Source organism: Elaeis guineensis, chromosome 3, assembly GCF_000442705.2.
Source record: "Elaeis guineensis isolate ETL-2024a chromosome 3, EG11, whole genome shotgun sequence".
Taxonomy (NCBI): Eukaryota; Viridiplantae; Streptophyta; class Magnoliopsida; order Arecales; family Arecaceae; genus Elaeis; species Elaeis guineensis.
In genome coordinates, this window is record NC_025995.2 from 94,510,050 (window position 1) to 94,535,497 (window position 25,448).

Consider the following 25,448-nt stretch of genomic DNA (forward strand, 5'->3'; position numbering starts at 1 on the left):
GGAACAGGCAGATTTTTAACGTTGGATGTTGTTTGGAAGCTACGAATGCAGCTAGAAGACATCTCTAAGAGAATAAAACATGGCATAGCAAGCTCCATCTAATAAATTCAAGGATGATCTCCTGCACCTTTTCCATTCCAACGACTGGAATCACCATGACGAAGAATAATTGCCAACAAGTGGCAGAATGTTTGAGTCTGGGACCATGGCCGGGCCGAGCCAACAACTCATTAGCCCGGGCATCAGCTCAAAAACAGGACAAAATCTGTCTATAATCCATGGGACGACAACAAATCCAACAGGATGTGATACCTGTACCATGGAAGCAAGCTGCAAGGCCATGTCATGCACAGAGAGAGAGAGAGAGAGAGGGAGGGATTGAATGCTGATACTGCCGGTTGGCCTATCCTTTTTCTCTTGCAGGTCGGAAGGATTTAATTGGTCGCCGGTCATCATTGGAGACAGGAACAACTGAAGTCAGCTATGGCTGCTCCACACGCTTCTCCGCCATTCATCTCTTGAAGAAATAGACAGACAACTTGACAATTTCAAGAAGAGAACAAAAGTAAACGGGTTGAACAAACACAGCTACCCGCGACATTTTTATACACAACCATCATTGTTTATTACCAATTCTCTCTTTTTCCATCAAGAATCATTGACTAACATCATGATTAGTATATGATTTCTTGCATTTGTCAGCATCCGGCTTCCACCCTCATGGAGGGAGGGAAGAAAGTGAAGCTGCTCACCCTCTGGTCTCTACTTGCCAAACAGCCGATCATTCGTTGGCCTCTGGCTTCCTAATTCGCTTGCATGCCCGCGGAAGGATAGCCATGCAACACCTTGTGCATGGTGACCCATACAGCAGCAGCTACTTGTTCCTTCTCTTCTACCTTGTTCCCATCATCATCCTCTCCTCTGCTTCTCCCCATGGTGCCTGCACGCAGTTGGAGAGGGATTCTCTTCTGTCCTTCCTCTCCAACCTCTCGTTAAGCTCCAACAGTAGCCTGCTGGGTTCATGGAGGGGCTCGGATTGCTGCATATGGGAAGGGATCTCTTGTGACGGCAACAACTCGGTCACTCACCTCTGGCTGCCCCTTGAAGGCCTCAGAGGCCAGATCTCACCGGCTCTCGTGAACCTGACTCACCTCTCTCACCTCAACCTCTCCCACAACTGGCTCACAGGCACCCTGCATCCAGCCCTGCTGTGGTCTGACCACCTTGTCATATTGGATGTCAGCTTCAACCATTTGTCCGGTGGATTACCTTCGCCGCTACCTTCATCTTTACCTCCTGGAAACCATCCTCTGCAGGTGTTGAACGTCTCCAGCAACCGCTTTACCGATGCATTCCCATCCTCCGGCTGGGAGCTTCTGCATAATCTTGTGGTGATCAACGCCAGCAACAACAGCTTCACCGGCCTGATTCCCTCTGCTCTTTGTGCTGACTTGCCCCTCCTCAGGATCCTGGACCTCTCCCGCAACCAATTTGGTGGCAGCATCCAACCAGGATTAGGCAATTGCTCGAACCTAGTAGTTTTCCAAGCAAGCTTCAACAATCTTAGTGGGTCACTCCCAGATGATCTCTTTGATGCCGTCTCACTGCAGCAGCTTTGCTTGCCTTCTAATCAATTTTCCGGGATGCTCGATGGGGAACGTATCACCAACCTCTCAAATCTAACTACACTAGATCTCGGCGGCAATCATCTCACTGGACAACTCCCCGTTTCTATCTGCAAGCTTGCAAATTTGGAGCAGCTGTTCGTATATGGTAACAAACTAAATGGTTCCCTGCCCTCAGCCCTGAGCAATTGCTCGAAACTCAAGTCCCTGAACCTCAGAGGCAACAACTTCACTGGCGATCTTTCTGCCATCAACTTCTCCAGGCTCTCTAATCTCATCATGCTCGATCTCGGGAACAATGATTTCATTGGTGGCATTCCCAATAGCATCTACTTATGCAAATCTCTAACTGCGCTGCGGCTGGCTGGGAATAAGCTTCAGGGCCAAATTGCACCAGAGATGATCAATCTGCAGAACCTGTCATTCCTGTCACTTTCCTGCAACAAGCTAGCGAACATCAGCGGTACATTTGAGATCCTCAAGAGTTGTAGGAAACTCACTGCGATCATCCTTGCAGAGAATTTCAATGGCGAGGCCATACCGGATGCCAACTGGCTTGATGGCTTCTGGAATCTCCAGGTACTGAGCCTAGCGGGTTGTCAGCTGACCGGTCATGTACCTCCTTGGTTGGCCAACCTTGAAAAGCTGGAGGTTCTTGATCTTTCCAGCAATCGACTCACTGGTTTAGTCCCCAATTGGTTGGGTTCCCTGCCCCGTCTCTTTTATTTAGACATGTCTAACAATATTTTCTCAGGAGAATTTCCCCTGGGAATCACAGGATTGCCAGCACTGACATCAGAGCAAGCTGCTGCCCAGGTGGACGTGGGGTACCTTGAATTGCCTGTCTTTGTGAAGCTTAACAATGCTTCAGGTTTGCAGTATAATTATATTTCAGCCCTTCCCCCAGCAATACTCTTCGGAAACAATAGCCTCAGTGGCGAGATCCCCCCAGAGATTGGTCTACTGAGAAGGCTCCTTGTACTGGACCTCAGCCATAACAATTTATCGGGCACGATTCCTGAACAGCTCAGTAATCTTACCAACTTGGAAAAGCTGAATCTTTCCAGGAACCATCTCTCCGGCATGATCCCCTCAGGGCTGAGCAGGCTTAATTTCCTAGCTTCCTTCAGTGTTGCTTACAATGACCTACAGGGGCCAATTCCATCAGGAGTTCAGTTCGACACTTTTCCAACCTCCAGTTTTGAAGGAAATCCACAGCTCTGTGGCTCTGTGATTCAGAAATCTTGCACTAATTCTTCAGGACAACCCCATTCACCCTCACGCAGAAGGCCCAACAAGAAGCTCATTATGGCAGTAGCACTTGGCGTCTGTTCTATAGGAGTGCTTGCTCTCACCTTGTTGGCTTGTTGTAGGAAAAGGCATCGAGGACCAGGCAGCAATAGTAATGACCAGATGGACATAGATAGTACTTCCTGCAGCTCAGTTTCAAGGCTTCAATGTGCAGCCATCAAGGACTCTATCTTGGTCATGCTGTCTCCAGGCAACTGCGAAACTGAGGATCTCACCTTCACTGACATCTTGAAGGCGACAAACAATTTTGACCAGGCAAACATCATCGGTTGTGGTGGCTTTGGGCTGGTCTACAAAGCGATGCTAGCAAACGGCACCAAGCTCGCCATCAAGAGGCTGTCTGGTGACATGTGCCTGATAGACAGGGAGTTTAAGGCAGAGGTCGAGGCCCTGTCAATGGCCCAGCATGACAACCTTGTGTCCCTACGTGGTTACTGCATCTGTGGTAACTTCCGGCTTTTGATATATTCATACATGGAAAATGGCAGCCTTGATTACTGGCTCCATGAGAGAGACGATGGTGGGTCAGTGCTTGAGTGGCCTGCCAGGCTGAAGATAGCGCAGGGAGCAAGCTGTGGTCTTGCTTACATCCACCAAATCTGCCAACCACGCATTGTGCACCGTGACATCAAGTCCAGCAACATCCTTCTTGATAAAGAATTCAAAGCCTATGTTGCAGATTTTGGCCTCTCAAGACTAATCCTTCCCTGCAACACTCATGTGACAACTGAACTGGTTGGGACCCTGGGGTACATCCCTCCAGAGTACGGGCAAGCATGGGTGGCCACATTGAGGGGGGATGTGTACAGTTTCGGAGTGGTTTTGCTGGAGCTTCTCACAGGAAGGCGGCCTGTCGAGATCTTGCCCAATATGTCCAGAGACCTTGTTGACTGGGTTCAGCAGCTGAGATGTCAGGGGAAGCAGGATGAGGTCTTTGACCCCCATCTGAGAGGCAAGGGGTTTGAAGAGCAAATGTTGCAGGTGCTTGATGTTGCTTGCATGTGTGTCAATAAGAATCCTTTCAAGAGGCCTACCATCAATGAAGTAGTCAGCTGGCTTGAGAAAATTGGTTCTGACCTGCAGGTGCAAAGGTAGGTAGCTTCTGTAGTAATGCACTTCTAAACATACTGAGGAAGCACATGTACAATTCCAGCCTTCTTGGATATAAACCATACAGCAAGAATTCCTCCCAATATCATACTGAAAATACATTAAAATCTCCGACTCATACTCTTCCATTCTGCTGAATACATAGATCACAGAACTGTGAGTATGAAGCAAAAAGCCTTACAATCAGTAGCTTGAGCTTCATTGAACATGTTGTCTGCAATAAAAGCATTGCCTTGATGCAGGCAAACATCGCCATGCTTCAGTGCTGCAAGTAGGACCACTTAGTCTTTAAATCTCCAGACACAAGAGGAAGGAACAGTAGAGAAAAGTGCCATGAATGAAAGTACAAAATTCCCGATGAGACATACAGTTAGATGATTCGCAGATATCGCTCCAAGAAATAGAAAGCCAAAAAGGTTATGAACTTACAATACATATCAGAACATGCACTAGGTGCACAAAGCTTTTGCATTAAAAGATGAAAGCTGAAAGGCAATATCAATGTTACTCAGACCCAACATAATGGTATAAATACCTTCTGTTAAGTTTGGACCATCATTCTAGATATTTATGATGTAAATCATATCATAGAAGATACACCAGTTGTTAATTTGTTTTTCCTTTCATTCTCCTAATGTAGATGTTTGTTGTCAACACTATTGAGGTCACCCCATAGTACTCTTCTATCTCAGGTTACTATAGCAACGAATGCCATAAAAGTCATCAATTAAGAAAGGCACTTGGAATCTACAACAATCCTGGCATTGGCTTAGGATTCATTTAAGGGCTTGATGGCCCAAGCAATGGACACACTAAATCACTACAACCCATGTGAGGAGGCAGATGAAATACAGTCTCATTTTTTATGCCAGAAGAGCAGGGAAGCCTTGGGGCTCTGTAAAAGTGTCTTATATTGGTAATAAAGATTAGTTTGACAAGGAAGATTTTATAGAATAGGCTAGCTTTAAAGAGAAGAAATAAAAAGGTTGCTCAAAAAAATAAACAGGGTTATGTTAGAGAAAACATGTTATGGGATGTCATTAATGTAAACTCTCTTAGCTGTTGATGTTTTCTGCCTGTTAAACTCTCAGGAAAGTGTTGAACAGAACTTGTTTCTTGGATTTGAAGGGAGCAGAAAGCATGCATTAGAATCGGTCAGTATCATTCCATGAATCACTCTGAGGAGACTGAAAATAATTACATCAATGCATGATTTATATAGAAGATAATTTAAGTTAACATGCTATTGCAACATCTCACTTACCAAACCAATTAACATCAGATTGGGTTAGATTACAATAGACTGAGTTTAAGTAGCACACCCAGGGATAACTAAAGAACAAGCAATAAATTGGATATATATATATATGATAATGGGTCAACCTCAACTACTTTGTCCTGTCCTTCATGCATCAAAAGCATTGTCTGAAGATGCCAACATACACCAACTCGCATAAATCCAAGCCGGCCACAAAGAAAATTGTGTAGTTAGCATGCCTATTACAAGTAAAAACAAATCACATCTTCAACAAGATTCTCCAATGGCTGTCAGCTAAACATGTGCTACTTGATTGATACAGCTACTGACAAGCATAATCATAGGAGGTATTCAAAACCTTCCTTTTATCCTTCTTAGCATGTACCATCGACCAATTATCTACCAAACAACTCCTTATCAGTTGTCTTTTCATTGTAACATAAAGACAAAGTATAGTGGTACCCCAAGTCATTGCTATAGGTAAGACCCTGGAATTAACTATCTTCTTAATTGAACTCTTAGAAGTCTCTAAAGCTATTTTCACATTGTCTCATTCTTTTGAAAAATCATTAACCTTCAAGACTCATTAGGTTATTCTTGTCCTAGCAAGCCCACCTTTTAGAATTTGACTTTTTAAGATTGATGATCACAAATATGCTATCACAATAAGCTCATTGCTTTCTGCATTTGTGCTTGGTCATGCTCGGGGATTTTAGATTATATAGCTACTAGGGGAGTAGATTAGCTTATAACTCTTCTGGATTAATTCTTGCAAGAGATGGTGGGACAACTATATGCTGGACGATAAAATTCATTAAAGATGTTCCCAACTGGTTATGATTTGTTGATGGTAAACAAGCTGGGCTTGATCCAACTTTCCTCCGGCCAAGCTCAGTATAACATTAATTTCAATCTTAAACTTTGAGATCAAGTTTGATTTGTTTAACATTATTTCGAGCTCAATTCAAGCTTAATTTCAAACTAAAGTGAACATGAGCCTAATTGATGAGCTTGATAAAACTATATCAAGCTGGAATCAATTCCAACCTGAATCAAATCATGAATTAATATTTAATTCATTCAAAGAATAAAACACACTAATTAAAGCCTTAAACCAAGGTCTAGTAACCATATAATTGAGCCTTCTCGAACTGAGCCTAATCAACAAAGTCAATTCTCGGGCTGGCTTGAAATTAATTTCAATTTCAAGCCTGTTTTGCCAGTTCACGAATGATTTGTTTAACTTCAAACAAACCTTGATTCAAGTTTGTCCTGTCCTGAGCTAGAGACAAACTTGAGCTGCTCATTTCATTTGACAGCCCTATTGATGGTGATAGAGTTTGTAGAGTGAAAGCAGCAAACCATAAGATTATTGACATTGTTCCACAACTTTCCTAATTTTGGATGTATGCCCCAAGCAAAGGCCTCAGTGCAACCATTTGCAGCACTATTGGCAAGACTTATGGTCAAATTGCACAAATCTGCTGCTACAGATTTTCCTGTTAATCTTCCTGCAATTTTTGCTTTTTTCTTTTTTTTTACCAAGTTTGCTTGAACTTTCCATGACTCTGGTTGAACCTGTTACAGTTTTTCAAGCTTATAGAGAAACACATCCATCTTCTTCAATGTCTCTACATCAATCACCATTTTGTCTCATTGGGCATGCCGAGAACAGATTTTGCCTCAACACATAGAGCATAGGCTTGCAAGAATTAGGTAGAGATCAGTTTTATTCCTGACTCTCTTAGATCCCTTGCATTTCGAAGGATCAAATTGGGCATTTATACATGTAGCTTGAGCTAGGCAGTGCCGATCAGTGTAAAATTGATGTGGGCTCAAAATCTCAAAAGAAAAACTATCTCTGGTGAAATGAGGAGTTAAAAGGAAAGAAAATATAAATGGAAAGAAAAGGAAGTTTGCAAATGTTATGAAACAAATAGAAGACACATAATAATAATAAGAGGAATATTATTTTGGAGCTCACCCAATGTTGGGGACCTCCTGAAATAAAATAAGAGGAAGCAATTTAATATCTCTGCAAACATAAAATCAATGATTAAGAACTCAAGCCTCTTTCCTTAGCCATAGATGGTATATATAGATTATTTACAACATAGAGATGAAGTCAAAATGAGGCCAACCAACACCTTAAAAATCAAAAACTGTTTGCATAATAATCAATCATCATGAAACTTAATATGCCAATTGGAACCGCTCCATCTTCTACTTGACGGACTTTTTCTTTGTTATGTTAAAACTCATGAATATCTTTATCATGTGCTTCTTTATCCCTTGGAATTATTGTTGAGATTCCAAACAGTTATTGTTATGCTTGAATAGGAATTGTCCATAGCCATGAAACTGCCTATAGGATAAATATTTTCATGTATCAGGCTATCATTGTTAGAAAAGTCCACAATCGAATTCTAATTTGGATAAGTTCTTCAGTTATGTTTCTATTGACCATCCTTGATTCTGTAGTAGTTTCACAAAAACTAACATGATGACTAATCCATGAACATGGCTCCAGATTTATTCGAAGCCTGTAAAACAGGTCCCTTGTGCATTCTTTTGTTTTATTGTTGTCTTCTTTGTTTACAACCAGAGCATCAACAAACATCTCTCTCTCTCTCTCTCTATTAGGGGTGAAAGTGGTATGCATATTATTTGTCTGGATTCATTTTCGTACCTGAATTAATCCAGAAATAGACAGAAATTTGAGGATCCGACTAACATCCGTATCTGTATCCATATCCATCAAAGAAAGATGGATATGGATATAAATAGACAACTATCCGATCCATATTTGAATATCCGAATCTAAATGTAACCCTATATAATTTTATATAATATTTATTAATTTTTAAAAGAAATATACAACCATATACATATGTTATTAACTTGATTTAACATCTATTTAGCAATATCTTTGATTCTGTAGTTATAAAGTTTAATTATCTAAATAATATCTATAATCATGTCCATACTTCCAGCATCCAAATTATATTCATATTCATTTAAAACAAATATAGATATGAATTTTTGCATCTGAATAATATCCGTAACCATATTTGTATTTGTCAAACAAAACAAATATTAATATGGATATGATGGTATCCGATCCATTTCCGATCCGGTTTCAGCCCTATTCTCTATCCCTCCTTCGCACACACAAATCAATATCTTATCAAGAAAGCGAGTATGCTTGCTCTAGAATCTGCAATTGAGTTTTGCTCATCATCCAAGCTTCTCATGCTCCACTACGACACTGATGATGGCTCCTAAATATTTTGCTACTATTGGATACTATCTCCCAATATAACTTGAATCCATATGCTACTTTATTGGGTAACAAAATATGGAAGATCTTGCTGCACAAGGCTTTTATCTTGTGGTCCTTTTGCTAGATATAAAAATATCCCTGTTTCTTGAGAAGCCTGAAAGAACTTCTACCGTATGCTAGAGCAGCTAGACTTTATTCCTACGTTTCACCACACCAAGTCCATCATTTTGGAAGCGAAGAACAACGTCCATCAAGCGTATTGCCAATCATATCGATCTTCTCACTTGATTCAGCTCTCATGGATAATCCTCTACAACAGATGGGATGTAATGGAAGGCAAAGTTGCGAAGAACATGAGCAAAAGAAGCAATGCTAACCTAAGTTCCAATGTTATCCGTCCCATGTGAATCAAGAGAGATGATGGCATACGTAGCACGAAGCTCTCAGAGGAGTGGTATCTAGCAGTTTACCTGCAAGGTGATACCGTGGCTCTTCCCTCGGTCCCCTCACCGCATCTCTTCCTTCCCTTTCATCTCCTTTCCAGCGGCGACGGGCCCCGGCCTGTCCTCCTCCCAGTCCCACCCACTATGCGCTGTTCGCCCGGAGCCAGAAATCCGGGCTGGCCCAGGTTTTATTTTTGGATGGACATAGCTGGGGATTTGGGCATGAGGTTTCTAAAATTGAGAGCCAGGCTCTTTCTGGCTGGCTATATGTACCTCGTGTCCAAGAATCTTTTGTGTACGGCAAGACGGAAGTGAGAAATAAAAGCTGTTGCAGCAGGCGTTTATAAAATTTTTATAAAATAGTATAAATAATATTTATTTAGATTCATTTTCGTATCCGAATATATCCGGATATGGATAAATTTTGAACATCCAATTAATATTCATATCTACATCTATTTCTATTAAAAAAAATTAAAATATGGATATGATAGATAATTATTCAATTCATATTCGAATATTCAATTCTATATGTAATTCTATATAATTTTCTATAGCACTCATTAATTAACATATACAACCATATTAGCTTGATATTAACTTATTTTATAATTCATTTAGTAATATATTTGATTCTATAATCATAAAATTTAATTATTCGACTTATTTTTATATTTATATTCATACTTTCAGTATTCGATTTATATCTGTATCTGTTTAAAATAAATATGGATATGAATTCTTACATTCGACTAACAAAATTTGAATATCCAATTAATATTTATCTCTGCATCTATATCCATTAAAAAAAAATAAAATATGGATATGATAGGCAATTATTCAATCCATATTCGAATATTCGATTCTATATGTAATTCTATATAATTTTGTATAGCACTCATTAATAAACATATACAACCGTATTAGCATGATATTAACTTGTTTTATAATCCATTTAGTAATATCTTTAATTCTATAATCATAAAATTTAATTATTCGATTTATCTTTATATTTATATTCATACTTTCAGTATTTGATTGTATCTGTTTAAAATAAATATGGATATGAATTCTTACATTCGATTAATATCCATATCTATATTCATATTTATAGTCGTCAAAAAAATAAATATAAATATGATATACTGATATCCGATTTAGTTTGTGCCCTACTTATTTGTTTGACACAAATCACCAACTATAATAAATGTTATTGGGGATGCAAATGAGTCAATGGAGACGAAAGCATCTATTATTTAAAATAATAGGTGCCATTTGGTGCCCGAACTCAAGTTCACCTTATGACGCTAAAGCCTAAGTACAATTTGGATCAGCACGCGGCATGGATGCTAGCCTAGCGTCATGTTATAATTAGTAGCCTCTAATGAGTCATAAAATGCAAATCCTCGACATAGTTGGATAAGAGTGCGTGAGGTTGCATGATATTCTATCTTGAATGTCTTATTTTTAGATTAAAATACCCTCCACATTGGACCATCCATTAGATGATTAAGAGGGTAAGAAGGGAAGCACATCAATTCAAACTAAAAGTGGGCATATTGATACCAATCAAAACTAAATAAAAGAATATATATTATACCACTGATATTTTATACGTTTTCAAGATCATAGCCATGAATTATATAGTTCTCTGTCCTAAATCATAGAGTCAATAATGACAAGGAAACCAGGACAATGTCACGGGCCAAAGGCCTTTACTTCCTTGTTAGGTACATCCAAGTTGGTTTTGCTACAGCCATCTTCCACTCTCGTCTCAGTGAAGTGAACTGTGGAAAGACAGAAAAGGTCACAAACCCAGAAAGGTGCGAAGAAACAAGAACAACTAGCCGGTCCCAAGACACAAATCAAACAAACGAGAACTCTTCCACACTCCAGCTATCTCCTCCTCTCTTAGCTCTCTTCTCTCATGGCAAGCCACCAGCTCCTCTGAGCAACGTCCACCCTCGAGGACGTGACCTATATATGTATAGCACAAATATGAAATCCATTTCAGAAACGTAAACAGAACTGAAGTCAAGGAAGCAAAACCAAGAGAGGAAGTAGGAGCCATGACATAATGGTGAAGACTGTCTTACTTGTTCTGGGTGGGATTCGACTGAGAAGGCGGTATCCTCCTGAAGCTCACACCTACCTGCTGCTTGATGGGCATCGCCGTGCCATCGACCCTCATGTCCTGGTGATGGTTCGCTTGAATCGTCCCAGAAAGTTGCTTCCGACCTCCTCCACTAGTGCTGTCAGTCCTACCACACGGAGAGTAAGAAGAAGAGCTCACGAAGAATACTGACACCAAAACGAGTATGAGCACTAGAGTAGCCGCGCCTAGCAGAGATCTCTGTCTCTCCTTCATTCTCTCTTCTTTGAGCTTTACCATGAGCAAACTCAGGTGGTTGGAAGAAATGAAGGAAGACAGCTGCTTCAAAAGGGTGGCCGAGGGTGTAGGCCGGCTACTCTTCAGATTTAGGTTGGAATTCTATGGCTTTTTTTTAAATTTTTGTTACAGTAATATGGGCAGGAGATCATGTGTTTTGACTGTCATGCAGTGCTTTTTTTGGTTAAATTTTTGGTAACAATCCAGAGCCTGTTATACCATCTTCCAACCCTACTTAATTTGGCTGGCTCGTCATGTGATCGAGGCACATGATTTTAAAAATTTTGTTGTTGGTTTTTGCCGAAGTTTCTGCATCGATCCAACCTTCTTTGAGACTAGCGTTTTGTTTACTGCAATTGTAGCTTCTTGTTGATTGAACTGCATTAGAAAATTATATATATATATATATATATATATATATAGGAACATATTTGAATAAAATCGATCGAATTTGGATTCTAATTCGATCAAATCAAACTGGATAATAAAAATTTTATACCAATGATCAAGCCATTGGATGTAATCTACTACCTCAAAATCACTTGCACATCCAAAATAATATGATTTGAAGACTCCTAGTATATAAATCAAGTGATCAAAACATGCATCTAATTCAATTTTATTTAGACTATTTAAATTTTTGACTACTTAATGCATAAGCTAGGGGTCTCCAAATCGTATTATTTTTTACATGCGAGTAGTTTTGAGATTGTAGATTATATTCAACAACTTTGATAGAACTTCTATTATAGAGTTTTGATCCGATCGGATCCGAGTCCTAATTCGATCGATCTGATTCTAGTCTATATATACAATACTATACGGTGGAGCATTTTATCTTCATCACAAGGGTAGGCACACATGGCAAGTACTAAGGGAAAATAACTGCATCAACTATTTGAGTTGGAGATCCTGAACGATAGAATCGTATATTCAAATTACCTCTTGAATCTGATATATTATTGATTGATTCTTGTTAGCTTAAGTTACTCAAATCTATCACACGGTTGCATAACATAGTACCATATCTTAGATTACCAAAAATTATGAGTTTAAGTATTTAAAAAATATTTTTTAATTAACTACTCAAAGTGTCATTTTGTTCTAGTTATAGTCTTGCATAATAGGGTATATAACAGCTCAAATTTATAAGGCCAATTGATTAATTAACACTATTTTTTAGATATCGGATGGTATGTCAGAAGAGGGCCGTATCAAGTCTAAACACATTAGAACTCAAGATTTTGGTTTCAGTTAGTCAGCTAACACTATCCACTACTTTGATAAATGAGAAGGTAAGTTTTATCAAGCGTAATATATACTGCATCTTAAAGTTTTTGGGGTGAATAGGCTAGTTGACGCTATCTATTAATTTTATTAATGTTATCATGAGAGCTCAAGCTTTTGTGGTCAACTAGTTAACAATATCTATTAATCTTAGAAACAAGATCCACCATGTCTAGGACTTCATTTCAAAGACTAATTTTTAAAGATCATTATTTTATCATCCATATGTATTTGAGCACAACCTGCATTAAGACTAAGCTCTCAATAACTAACTTTCGTCTGTATGTTAGATTTTAATCATTTATATCTTCTAATCTAGAAGAATTAAATAATACTACAATAAAAAAAGTTGATTTAGAAGTTAAGATCTAGCTCGTAGATTAATTTATTCTTATATCAATCTCTTAGAGTTTTAAAATATTTCTCGTCTAGTTCTTTAATTAAAAAGTGAATAGATTTTGAATTTTGAAAGGTGGATCTCATTAACAAATAGAACATATATGCACCAATTTATTATCAACTAATAAAGTAAATGAGTCTAGTGTTTTAGTTTCATAACTTTATTATTTTTATATTAATTGTTGAGAAGTTTAAGTATTAGTTTCATAACTTTATTATTTTTATATTAATTGTTGAGAAGTTTAAGTAGATTGAAGAAATTGCTTTCTTCTCTCTCCAATAGAAAAAATCAAATATAAGAAAGTAGAATTAGTTGTTTATTTTCTGAAAGAGAAAAAGTTTTTTTTTTTTGTTTGCATTGATTCAAAATTTTGATTGGGATAATTAGTATTTTTTGCTAGCCTAGTAATTGATCATCTATCCAATTGCTAGTTAATTGGAGTCATTTGTTGTCCGACTCAAAAAGAAAAGAAAGATATTCTATTGTTTGCATCAAGTTAGATTTTGATTAGGATAAACAATATTTTTTTTGCCAGCTAAGTAATCAGTCATTGATTCAAACTTGATCCAATCTTCTCCTCTTTTGAACATCTCCTGCCCCTTGTTTCTTTATCAAATCATTTTTATCCATTTTTATCATCCTCTCCTTATATCTCATCGATATTTTATGATCCTCCTTTAGTTGGATCTAAAGGCATCTCAATCCTCCATATGAGCAGATGATCTCTCATATTTTTATGCTTTTGCTGTCAAGAGATTTACAAAGTGATTGTCCATAAAAGAAGGCTAGGCTATTGATCTTAACATCATCAATAAACTCTTTAATGAAGCCGATGATAATGGAGTTGAATCTCAAATGGAAAAAATAAATAAATAAATAAATAGGTCGTGTGGGACTGGATTAGGCTTTCAATCATAAGCCAAGAATAGATTACCCAAAAAAAAAAAAAAATCATAAGCCTAGGGCCATAAAAGAGCATGGAGATGTGGGTAAAACCCGAATGGCATTGTTGTTGATTCCTATGTGGAAGGGCTAGGAGAGGAGAAAACGAGCTATTCTGGTCATTGAGGCTTTTTTTTTCGAGAAGATAGGGGGGTTATTATCAAAAAAAAATAGTGAGGTTTTGATTTTCCAACTTAGTTTTATTTTTGATTTTTGCGAGCACCGCAGTTTAATCAAATATTTTAGCTAGAATGAATCAAACACGTGAATCAATCAAAACAACATTATGTCAATCAATCCGGAGTTTAAGATTTTGGTGAATATTGGAGAATAAATCTTAATAAAAAGTGCAAAAGAGGAATGCTATGGTCACCCAGAAAATCACTTGGCGGTCTTACACCATTCAGGCATTCACTTTGCCTCATTGTATTACATGTGCCAATTCAACAGCCACTGAGTGACTCTTTGGGTTAAAATGTTGAGTTACTAAAACATTTTTGAGCGATTTTTCTGAGTTACCATGGCACTGCCTTAGAGGGAAAAAAAATAAAAATAAAAACTACCATAAAAAGAAGCCTGCGACACTCGAACATAAATTAGCTCGCCCGTGCATTATTTATTCATCACCATGTTATTACTTGAGTTCAAAATATTTAAATATTAATTAATATTTGATCATTAGAATAGATGGAAATATTCATGAGGTATTGTGCGGTACCACCTCCGACATTATGGTGCAAAATCTCAAAATTTTATCCTGTATCTCGTATGAAAATATATACCTTATTTTATATAAATCAAAATTATTTTTAAACCACAATCAATATAAAATCAATGATACCATTTCATTAATATCACAATATCAATAATTATAAATATATGTAAATAGTTTGGCATGATATTATTCGACGTGCGGCGTACCACATGATATAGGCTTACACAAGTTTGCATCGGTGATGCAGTCTAATAATTTTGAAATAAAATTTTTCTGATCAAATCGATCGTAGAAGTCGTGCCTCCGAAATATGCCGTGCATGTTTAAGTGTGCAAGTTAAAATATAAACAAAATAAGAATGGATAAATTTTAAAAAAATAAATATCACATAATTTTTTAAAATTTATTTATTTTTATTTTTTTAATATTTTAATATACAAATATAAACATGCACAGTCTGCTTCGTAGATGTGGCATAATGATAGTCCGATCGTTATTTTTTTTTATGATCGATCCGGGTATAAAAATTTTATCCCAGTTTCGCTGGTAAACTGACCAAGAGAAAGTAGAATCGGTGCACCTTATGTACAGGTGGCCAGCAAATACAGGATCAAGCGGAGTTAGCAAGGCCAGTCTTTCTTTCTCATATTTTATTCTGCTTTCCGACGCTTTTTTTTTTCAAGTTTCTTTACTGCACAGATCTCCACGAAGGTAGGAGGAATCAAACAAAAAGGGATCCAATGCCGTGTGCGTAAGAAGTAGATAAGGTTCAAAACTGGAGGTAAAAGGCTCGAAGTCTTGCTCCAGGGGTAGACTTCCTGCTTGCATCGACCACTTTTGGCACCAAAAGCAAATCCCAGCGAATATCTGATGGCAACCTGGCCGTCAATTACAAAGCCTCTGAGTGCTCTCTCGATAATTATGTGTTGCCTGAAATGTAAAATAACATTGTTTCCGCATCAATATATATATATATATATATATATATATATATATATATATATATATATATTATATTTATATATATATATTTATTTATTTATTTATTTTTTGTACAAATAAACTATCATATCATTTTAATACAAGTGCAGTTTAAAAAATTTAAAAAATAAAATATTTTGTAAGATCGGAGGATAATTGCCGTCCTCATATCAGATCTAATTTTCGATGTATCCGGCGGACAGCCGCATCAATACATCTTTAAGCAGCATGCTTTAAACTACCTACTTGAAACCAACTAATATATACTGATACGAGAACTCTTTATTATATATGAGTGCACGTGCTGGGCTGGTCCGTATGAGATGCTAACCATGAACAAACCCGATCCTTATCGGTTCCCAACTTTTGGAATAGGAATCAACCCAATCAGCATTTGAACTTTGTCAATCCAACCCAATGGAGATCAGATTGGTTTGAGTTGGCTATCGGGCTTTTTTCAAAAAAAAAAAAAATAAGTAAATTATTGAAATTATTCAAGATTGACATCATGCCTCGAGCCTCAACAAATACAAAAATGAAAATGTCATACAAAATGTCTTGCAAAATACAAATAATAAAATCCAAAACAATAAAATAATAATTATATATAAATAGAAATAAAAACTAATGAGCTGTGTCTAATAAATTTGAAGCTAAAAAGAATGAAGGCAAATCCCATGTCCATCAACCTAATGACATATTTATTTTGTGCATGTCAGAAAGTTGAGAAAGAATCTAAAGTGATGGAGGAAGAAGAAGTATACGTAACACTAAAATTATTGCTATTTAATCAGACCTTTCCATCAAAAATAGAAAGAAAAATAAAAGATAAAAGCTAATAAGAAAGTAAGATCATTAATGACAAAAGCACCAATTCGATAAATAGTTCGTGCATTAGTTGGTTCAAATTAGGATCCTGATTACTTGACCTCTTATCCTGAACCAATCCCGATCCAATTGGATTTTGGATTAGAACTGACACTGATCCAATCCTGTACAAAACCTAGGGCCATAAGTGGATTAGACTATCCATCTTCTGACCTGAAACCAATTTGACTTGAATCAAAGTTACTTGCATTAGGCTCAAATTTGAAAGCATGATCATTATATATGGATTGGACCCCAGCTTTAAATTTCCAATCTAAGCTTGAATCAATACAAAACTAGTATATTATATATTTCAAAAAACCTTCTTGAATATAAGAAATCAATCTTCTTCTAATAAAAATAGTTTATCAATAATTTATATTATTGATTATAATTATATTGTTGATAATATTCACATGTTGTTTGCTATTATTTTTTTCACATAATATGTTTATAAAATTATTTATAATCAATTTATGAATGCTTATATGATTTCTATTGGGAATATTTTTTTTGACCTGTTTTGACTTAGGAAAACTATTAAATTAAAAATAACTAATATTAAATCTGATCCAATCCAATCTGAAGGGAATTTGATGAGGTTTGGATCCGATTTTTTTGACCCAACTCAAATATGGTTTGATTTTGGATTGTTTTCATCTCGATCCAACCCGACCTACTTGCAGCCCTAATAAAACCTTGAACCTATGGGCACTTCTATTGGTATATGCTCCATCAAGACACACCCATGGAATGAACAAACATATAGAGACTTATGAGGGAGTATTTACTTTCCTTTTGTAGAAATGATTGAGCAAAAAAGGATTGCTTTGGTTACTAATTTTAGTTATCTACACTTATTTCAGCTAGCTTAAATTTTTGAGCAAAAATATTAGCCATCCTGGCATGTGTAGTTTGTAAATTTGCCTAATATGCAGCAATTGTGATCATGTTTAGAATCGTCTCATCTAATGGTAGTTCAAAGAAGTAAATTATTGTGTCCTGACGCGTGGTATATGCCGGATTAAATAGTATGAATCAATGTAAAATGTAGCTCAACCTTTAATATAAAAAGTAGCTAAATCTTTTTAGTATTAATTTTGTAACTTATTGAGTGGTTTCATAATTAGTTATAAAAAAAAAAAGCTTTTCATTAAGAAAAAATTTATAAATGCTACTGAGATGGCATCCCAACAGAACTGGCCTTTATTTCCAACAACGTAATCCAGATTCGAGTCTCAGCGAATATCGGATTGCAAATTGCGATTAAATGTCTGGACGTGAATGAAGCATGTCCTGATGATCCAGACACGATATATGAAAATGGTATCTAGTTCGTTAGCTCTCGATGGTATTAGGATAATGTACTCATCCATTTGATTTATCCATATGATGAAAGGAGACTGTTTATTCATCCAAATTGAATCTCAAATCAAATATTTTTCAATAAAAATTGAAGTCCTATGATCAAGAAGATAAATGCTTCGGATCATCCCCTTCCAACTCCCATTTTTTATCAAAAAAAAATTCATAAATAGCCTTTCATTTGGGCAAGCCTCCAAGCTGAGAAGCGTCAATGCATCGTATTTACTCATGTTCTTTATATGAATTTCCTGCGGTACTTTCAGCTTTACTTATTATTTTAAAAATTATCAAGATCTCCCGTTGCATGTGAAAAAAAAAAGTTAAATGTAACTCTCCAACACCTTTTTCTTAATTTTTATAAAGGTCCAATCTTTATTTCCACACAAAGGGGTTAATCTTATATTTACCGGTTTAAAAAAAATTCAAAATTTATTGGACCATCTACTCCACAAATAACGAATTTATATATTTAGCAATGAATGCAAATAAAATATAAAATGATGTACATATAAAAAAAATATTTTTACAATATTTACAATAAGATGGTGCGAGTAAAATGGTCTGAAAAAATTCAAATAAATTGTTGAGGCAACATATATCCAAAAAAAAAAAAAAAAAGGAAGAAGAAGAGCGGTTTTACCATTCCGTTCTATTTTTAAAGTAGGAGCAGGACCAGATCATTTGCTCTTTCTCTTTCTAATGAAACTGGTGCAATCTCCCGTCGGCGGCCGGAAATAACAAAGATATTTTTGTCATCAATAAAAAACTTTCTCTATTTTTGTATAAAAAAATTATAATTTTTATGTCACAAAGTTGAGTTGAGTACCGCATCCGTAATTCACGTAGTTGCGTGCTTGATTGACGCCGCAGGCTCCCAATTCAACGGTGGCGGTCAGTCCGCACACCACGCCTTCGGACGCCAGCTTCCACACCGGAATTCCATATACCAGCTCTAGAGTAGCACTCTCTCTCTCTCATCCCCCGCTGCCGCGATGGAAGCTCTGAAGTCCGCCGCCGTCTCGCCTCCCACCTCCACCAGAAGAAGCACCCGAGAACCCTCCCTCCTCCGCCCGCCGCCACGGCGGCACCGCCCCCACGTTGCCGCCTCCCCCCGCGCCCCCTGCCACCGCCTCCCGGCCCTCTTCTCCCTCGGCCTCCCTCCCTCCCCCGTCCCCATCCGCGGCGGTGGCAGGTGGCGGAGATCCTTTGTGGCCTGCGTCTCCTCCTCATCATCTTCGGCGGGAGGGGACGAAGGCGAGGACGAGGAGGTGGCAGGGGAGGGACGAGGCGCGGGCGATGGCGATTTGGAGCGGGCGTTGGCGATGGATGGGAGCATCCCGGGGAGCTCCCAGGAGTTCGTGCGGCGGGTCTCCTCCCGTGCCTACGATATGCGCCGTAATCTCATGCAGACGATCGATTCCGTTAGTTACGACGGTATCTTCCCCTTCCCCTTCCCCTCTTCCTCTTCTTCCACCTTCATTTAGTAATCCGTCCATCTATCCATCAGTAGGTAGATAGGGAAAACTAGGGCTAACTTTAATCTCGAATTGCCTTCAAAGCAGATACGAGATTGTGTCTCATTGAATTGCTGCTAAGATTGATTGATCTTGCTCGTTTTCTTGCTTTTTTATAATTCTATGTCCTGTATTGTGTTTCTTGGTAAGTGGGAGTCATTATGTGTGATGCCTCATGCTCTACTGTAACCATCAATGATCAGCTAATTTACAGTGATAACTTAAGTTGTTGCCCCGATCTTGGATCTTTTGATTTTTGTTTCCTTTTGTTTCAATGTATGGTATCCACCTGATAGCAGTTAGGGTTTTTGCAGATTTAGAGTTCTATTCCCTCGAGGAAAGGACTGAATATCGGATTGGAGGCCATAAATCCGTGGCTAATTTTATAACTGCTCGAGAAATTGCCTTTCAGTTATTGTTTGTTTCTCATTTTCTTTCACACTTTATCTCACCGGATATTCTGTAGAAAAATATGAAAAAAATTCAGGTTTACACTAATTTCTTGAATTGGAAGTACATTTGAGATCTTTTCCTAACATAGGATGGGTCACCATGTAGATCTCTAGATTAGTTGGTTTGAAAGGCTATGGATCATCATTTGCATGTATTAAATTGTATTCATCATCAGCATGTTAGTGGACGTGGAAAATGCAATAAGCTTCAAAAAAACATGGTGATCTGTTGGATATTCTTGAATGACATGTTGCTGGCTTGGAGAAGCAAGTGGATGATCTTAGATCAAAATTTCATGTTTCACTTGCCCTTTTTAAAGCAAAGGTTTCACCACAAGTGGACAAGGTTGGTCTTCAACTGTGAGATTTTGGCAATAAGATCAGCAAGTCAAGAAGCTACAATTGTTGATCTTTTTGTTGAAATATTATCATCCAGCTTGATTATTTAATATTTGATCCAAATTTTGAATTTCAGCTGAAACTGATTAGTGTTGACCAAGAATGACCAAAACTGAGAAACTTTTGGTTTTGGCCAGTTTTGGTTTATTTCAGTAGTTTAAGCCGAAATTGACTGAAATTGATTTTTTTTAAATCTTTTTTTCTATTTGCTGTACATGCTAAATGTTTTCTTACAATTTTCTCAGTTTGTCAAGTTATTATTCAATATCACATTGGATTATAACTATTTTATTTTTGGCTAAATTTTGTTATTTTGGTGGCAAGATGCAATCTTCATGTGTGTCCTATCAGAAATTTCTTCGTCTTCCTATGGTTCTTCTTTTTTCACTTATACAAGTTTATTCCTCTTTTCTCAGAATAAAATGGTATTTTAACATAAACAGTGAAATAAAAATGTTTTCTTTTTCCTTTTTTGCCTAGATGGGTTATTCAAGTGAGATAGAAGAAATATGTTTGGTCAGATTTTTTTTTCTTTCCTAGATGGTTTATTAAAATGAAGTAGAATACGATATGCTCATGTATTTGTGCTTTAAGTTATATCGGCTATTACATCCTTCTTCTGAATTGGGACTCATGTAGCATTCTTTGTTCTTTGTGTCTGGAGGATAATACCAATTGCCAATGTTAAGTCACCTCTTCCATTAGAGACACACAAGTCTAGGGGAGTCCTAGCAAGCTAATTCCTAGTTGTATGAGTTAAAACATGTAGAGAGCAAGAATGGGTTGCATTGCCCATCATATGGCTTTTGTTTTCATCAGGAGGCCCATCTTGTCCAAGATTGCCTTAGATGGGAAACTGACTCCAACTCAAATGGTTGGTATCATGCTGAGAGCCAATTGTAAGATGTTCTTGGACTTTGATGGATTATAGCTTGATCCATATAGCTGGACGAAGCCTGTTGGTTAAGTTATTTCATTATGTTCAAACATAACAATTCACATTCGTGATATTTTTTTTTGGTACAGCACGTTCATGATGTTTATGGACTTAATTTATGTAAGCCTTAACACTTGTGTGATTCTAATATCCAGTTTCAGATAATACACAGGAACTTGTTTCTATTCCCATGTTAACCTTTGTGGATTCCAGCATCATTCGAAGTGCGATGTGTTGCTTTCTTTTCTAGAAGAAATGCTGAGTTTCTGGAATGTAATGCAGTATATAATATGTTATCTTTTTTTCCTCAGTTGTGGAGTCCAATCCTTGGAGAGAAGACTCAAAACCAGTCTACGTGCTGGCTCAGAGAGATAACCAGTTATGGACTATGAAAACACGTAGGAGTCGCAGGTCAAATTTGGTTTCTTGTGTTATAGCTATTAAGACAAGGATATCAGATATGCTACTGATTTGCGAATAATCTGCAACTTTATGCAGTGAAGTTGAAAGGGAGCTTGATCTGCTGTTCTCTAAAGGAGGAAAGCAGAGAGCAGGCAATAAAGCTACACCTTCACGTGTTGGCACAAAGTTTCACATGCTTGTTGAAGATATCAGGGAAGGAGTGCTTGTAAGTATTAATAACATGTATTTCTCCATATATTCAGGAAAAAAAATGCACTGCTGATTGGCTTTCACAAACTAAATGATATTATCATAGTTTCCTTTTGCATTAATATATGTGGTCCAAGGGCTTATCTTTCTGCATTTTCTGATAAGTATTGATTACAAGTTTATAGCTATTGCTTCTTCTTTGCACATTTGGAAAATATATGTTTATAAATGTTGGCACAGCTGGTTGGCACCTCAACCCCAAGGGCTTACCCATTAGGAGGTCTAGGGTTCAAGTCCTAAGTATTGCTTCACAAAAAAAAAAAAGAAAAAAAAAGAAAAAAAAAGGAGAAAATTCTATCTTCATTATATTCATGCAAGTTGATTCCATAAGTTGATCAGAATTTCTTATCTTTTATCATAGTGGATATTGGATTTTGTCCATCATTTGGGAGCTTTCTGCTTGCATCAGCCCATTTGAAGTAGCAAATGTATGGTTCTAAATCTCATCATCTTCCAACCAACTTGCTCATCCTGTCTGATTACTCTAGACCCTTTTCCTTGCCCTGGGTGTTAGACTTATGCTGGCATATGAACATTAAGCATCATATGCATGTGTGATGCCATATATATCCGGGCTATAAGTTTGCCAATGTAATTTTGCTCAGCATTCCAGGTCTTCATGGGTACTTTTAGTCACCATGCCTCCTGGGCATTCTTTTCCAACTATTAAGCCATAAAGTCTGAATTTCATGTATTTTTTGGTCAAATGATGTTCATGCTGGCTTCTTGCTGGCGCATTACACAGCTTTTTTTATTTTTAAGTGTGATAGAAGCCAGGTACTGAGAACCGTTTCTTTCCAGGTGTTTGAAGATGAGAATGATGCCACAAGATATTGTGACCTGCTCCAGGGAGGAGGTCAAGGTTGTGAAGGCATTGCAGAACTAGAGGCCTCCTCGGTAAGAATCTCACATACAGGTATTGCCATTGTTTGAGTGAACCCTAATGATGTCCATGTTCATTTACAGGTCTTTGATATTTGTCGCAAGATGAAGGCTCTGGCTGTTTTGTTCCGTCGAGGAAGGACACCCCCATTGCCTAAAAGCCTAGAGCAAAATCTAAGAGCTCGAAAGCGGTCGCTAGAAGACCAGGATCTTGTGTAAAATGTTGTATAATAAAACAAGCTAATGATTTCTAATATTGTATTTATCTATTGATAAATTGTGCATCAAAATGCAATATTAGGTGTTTACTCTATACCAAATTGGCCACAGAGAAAGAAAGAAATAGTTTAGAAATAGTTCAAAGATGGGGGCATAGTTGAGAGTAAAAGCTGCCCTCTCGATTGGGTTGCGGTTGCATATTTCCGTTGCTTCGAGGGCTCTGTTTTTCAATGGAATCTTACTGCTTTTATGTATCTATTTAACATTCAACAGTTGCTTTCAACATTTTTTTATAGTCTCACCTTGCATTTCTAGTGGATGCTGGTAGCTTAAGCTAAGATGGATGGTAAAGCATAGGAATGCCCGATTCAATCACATTCATGTTTCTTTCTTTCTTTCTTGTTTCCTTCTCAGATAAAGCTTGAGGTCCTGCGACTCCAAGCTCAGGAATCCCCGTCTAGCTCAGGAACAGGTTCTGGATGCTGAGAGGCCCGTCCATGTTTCATCAGCTGTTCCCTCCGATACTTCTCAAAATCTGAAACCAAGCTAGCGTCCGCTTTGTGCTTCATGTTCTGCAGGAACCTCTTTAGAACCTGCAGCATGACGCGTTACAAATCCATCCACTTTCAGATACAAAATTGGTGAGATCCGATTATAAAAGAACTAACCGACTCAATCATAGCTCTGAGGATATCCTTTGGGACCAGATCGAGCACTGGAGGAAGAGCTAAGCTGATGCTCATCTCCAGCTGACCCTTGACATGGCTGCCGCCACCTCCCCTCTCTGCATGCAAAGTCCCGTGCCAACTGAGAGTGAAACGGGATGGCATTTCGATGCCTTGGAGGCCCTGAAGCTCCCATCTGGTCTGCAGCCAGAATACCTAACCAGTTAGCAAGCTCGAAAGAGAAGCAAATCCCGAGTGCAATGCAAATATTTCAGGTTGAGCGGGGGGTCAGGATTAAACAGTTACAGCTTGGGACTCCAGGATGGGAGGAACGGCCGATGATTTGCATCTCAAACGCATGACGATCACCAGACTCACGGATGCAAATAGGAAGTGTATGGTCTGCGTCTGGATCCTCCATTCCGCCTGCAATCAATTAGCCATCATGTTAATAGCCTTACTTGGAAATAGAACATGAGAGAGCCACACATCATTGAGCCTCTGGATCCTGACACATTGCACGGAAGACTCGAGCTCGATCATTTATGTATTCATCAAAGGAGACCTGTGCCAAAACCATCTGGAATAAGAAGCATAGAAAAGGGAGCATGGAAGGGAAAAGACAGAGAACGAGATGTCTGCCCCGGGTGGTTCGTAGAGGGGTAGCTCTGTGGAGATGTTGGAAGAGATGATGAGAATGCCATTCTCAGCTGGTGGATCCTGGCCATTGACATGGTCATCATCCTTGTTAGAAGAGTCGGTGGCGGCAGCGGCAGCGGCGATGCTTATGCTCCTTGTCCTCGCTGCTGCTGGAAGAATAGAGAGACGATGCATCTTTGACTCACGATGATCTCCTTCCTATTCCCATGTCTCAAAACTATGGTGCTTTTGCTATCATATCCACCACTGCCACCTAAATCCACTCCCACCAATAAGCTCGCCATGGGACCTTGATTTGAAGATTGAACCATCCTACCTCCTCCTCCAGAGATGAGAGACAAAGCTTGTCTGCGTGGGCGAGAAGTCGCTGCTGCTGCAAGCATACCCATCTCTCTCCCCTCTGTGCCAGCTAACCAAGTTTATGATGTGATGGAGCTATTTTTGACTAGGGGTGGTTAAGATGGTAGCGGTTAGAGAGTAAAGAGTCCCGCTTATGGAAGACCAGTGTCATCTACAATCATGGATGGGTTGCCCCAAACAACTCGTCTCTCTCAAAGTGATCCACCTGCCTTCTAGGTAGTGTGCGCCAATGTAGCTCGTGTAACTTGAGCTAAAGGACTAATTATTGATTAGAACTGTTGTACCTATGATGAGGACCTACGTTTTAGTCTTATCAGGTATCATGAAGCGCATGGCCAAGCACACCACCTTGGTAACCATAGCCGTCTTGTTCGGTTGTTCTCTTTAGCAAGACTAAAGGCCCCATTTCCTCCAGATATTCTTAAAAAATATATATATGCGGCCTTAAATTGAGGCTGGCGCCTTCTGCTATTGGAGAGCGACCCTAACTTCCTTGTGGGAGAAACCGCTACACCTTCCAGGACAAACAGCTCACCTATGGAAGCAGCATCAGCAGCAGAGGATCTTGTCCAAGATCTGTCCAAAATATTCAATAAACTCCATCTAGTTCATCAATACTAATATGTTTATTTCCCTTTTTTTCTTAAAAAAAAAAAAAAAACCTTCAAGAAGTCGTACAGGCTACACACATGCTGAGCAATAGGCTACCCAC

General features: G+C 38.2%; 3 protein-coding genes across 4 annotated transcripts; 2 read left to right on the forward strand and 1 right to left on the reverse strand.

Annotated features, from left to right (window-relative positions):
• The first annotated feature begins 833 nt into the window (after nucleotides 1–833).
• On the forward strand, nucleotides 834–5,090 carry LOC105041947 (tyrosine-sulfated glycopeptide receptor 1). Its single transcript, XM_010919022.3, has one exon. It carries the CDS (start codon nucleotides 837–839, stop codon nucleotides 4,029–4,031), a length of 3,195 nt encoding a protein of 1,064 aa, XP_010917324.1. The 5' UTR covers nucleotides 834–836; the 3' UTR covers nucleotides 4,032–5,090.
• A 13,723-nt stretch (nucleotides 5,091–18,813) lies between these two features.
• Nucleotides 18,814–23,350, forward strand: LOC105041945 (uncharacterized). 2 transcript variants are annotated; one of them, XM_010919020.4, is made up of 5 exons: nucleotides 18,814–19,410; nucleotides 21,590–21,676; nucleotides 21,777–21,906; nucleotides 22,752–22,847; nucleotides 22,917–23,350. In XM_010919020.4, exons 1-4 carry the CDS (start codon nucleotides 18,969–18,971, stop codon nucleotides 22,834–22,836), a joined length of 744 nt encoding a protein of 247 aa, XP_010917322.1. In that variant the 5' UTR covers nucleotides 18,814–18,968; the 3' UTR covers nucleotides 22,837–22,847; nucleotides 22,917–23,350. The 2 variants fall into 2 exon arrangements, with proteins under 2 accessions (XP_010917322.1, XP_010917321.1); XM_010919019.3 differs by having other exon boundaries at nucleotides 18,822–19,410; nucleotides 21,590–21,689.
• Nucleotides 23,347–25,061, reverse strand: LOC105041946 (uncharacterized). Its single transcript, XM_029263597.2, has 3 exons — nucleotides 24,023–25,061; nucleotides 23,720–23,917; nucleotides 23,347–23,644 (listed from the first exon to the last, which is right to left on the reverse strand). The coding sequence occupies exons 1-3, from the start codon at nucleotides 24,074–24,076 to the stop codon at nucleotides 23,495–23,497; spliced, it is 402 nt and encodes a 133-aa protein (XP_029119430.1). The 5' UTR covers nucleotides 24,077–25,061; the 3' UTR covers nucleotides 23,347–23,494.
• Nucleotides 25,062–25,448: the final 387 nt, after the last annotated feature.

What these genes read in the sequence shown, in the direction of transcription:
- LOC105041945 (XM_010919019.3), top strand. Translation starts at nt 18,969, where the DNA reads ATGGAAGCTCTGAAGTCCGCCGCCGTCTCGCCTCCCACCTCCACCAGA. An exon ending in ATATCAGGGAAGGAGTGCTT is followed by an intron (nt 21,907 to 22,751) that starts GTAAGTATTAAT and finishes GTTTCTTTCCAG; the next exon opens with GTGTTTGAAGATGAGAATGA. An exon ending in CAGAACTAGAGGCCTCCTCG is followed by an intron (nt 22,848 to 22,916) that starts GTAAGAATCTCA and finishes GTTCATTTACAG; the next exon opens with GTCTTTGATATTTGTCGCAA.
- LOC105041947 (XM_010919022.3), top strand. Translation starts at nt 837, where the DNA reads ATGCAACACCTTGTGCATGGTGACCCATACAGCAGCAGCTACTTGTTC.
- LOC105041946 (XM_029263597.2), bottom strand. Translation starts at nt 24,076, where the DNA reads ATGCGTTTGAGATGCAAATCATCGGCCGTTCCTCCCATCCTGGAGTCC. An exon ending in CCATCCTGGAGTCCCAAGCT is followed by an intron (nt 23,918 to 24,022) that starts GTAACTGTTTAA and finishes TTCTGGCTGCAG; the next exon opens with ACCAGATGGGAGCTTCAGGG. An exon ending in TCAGAGCTATGATTGAGTCG is followed by an intron (nt 23,645 to 23,719) that starts GTTAGTTCTTTT and finishes GTCATGCTGCAG; the next exon opens with GTTCTAAAGAGGTTCCTGCA.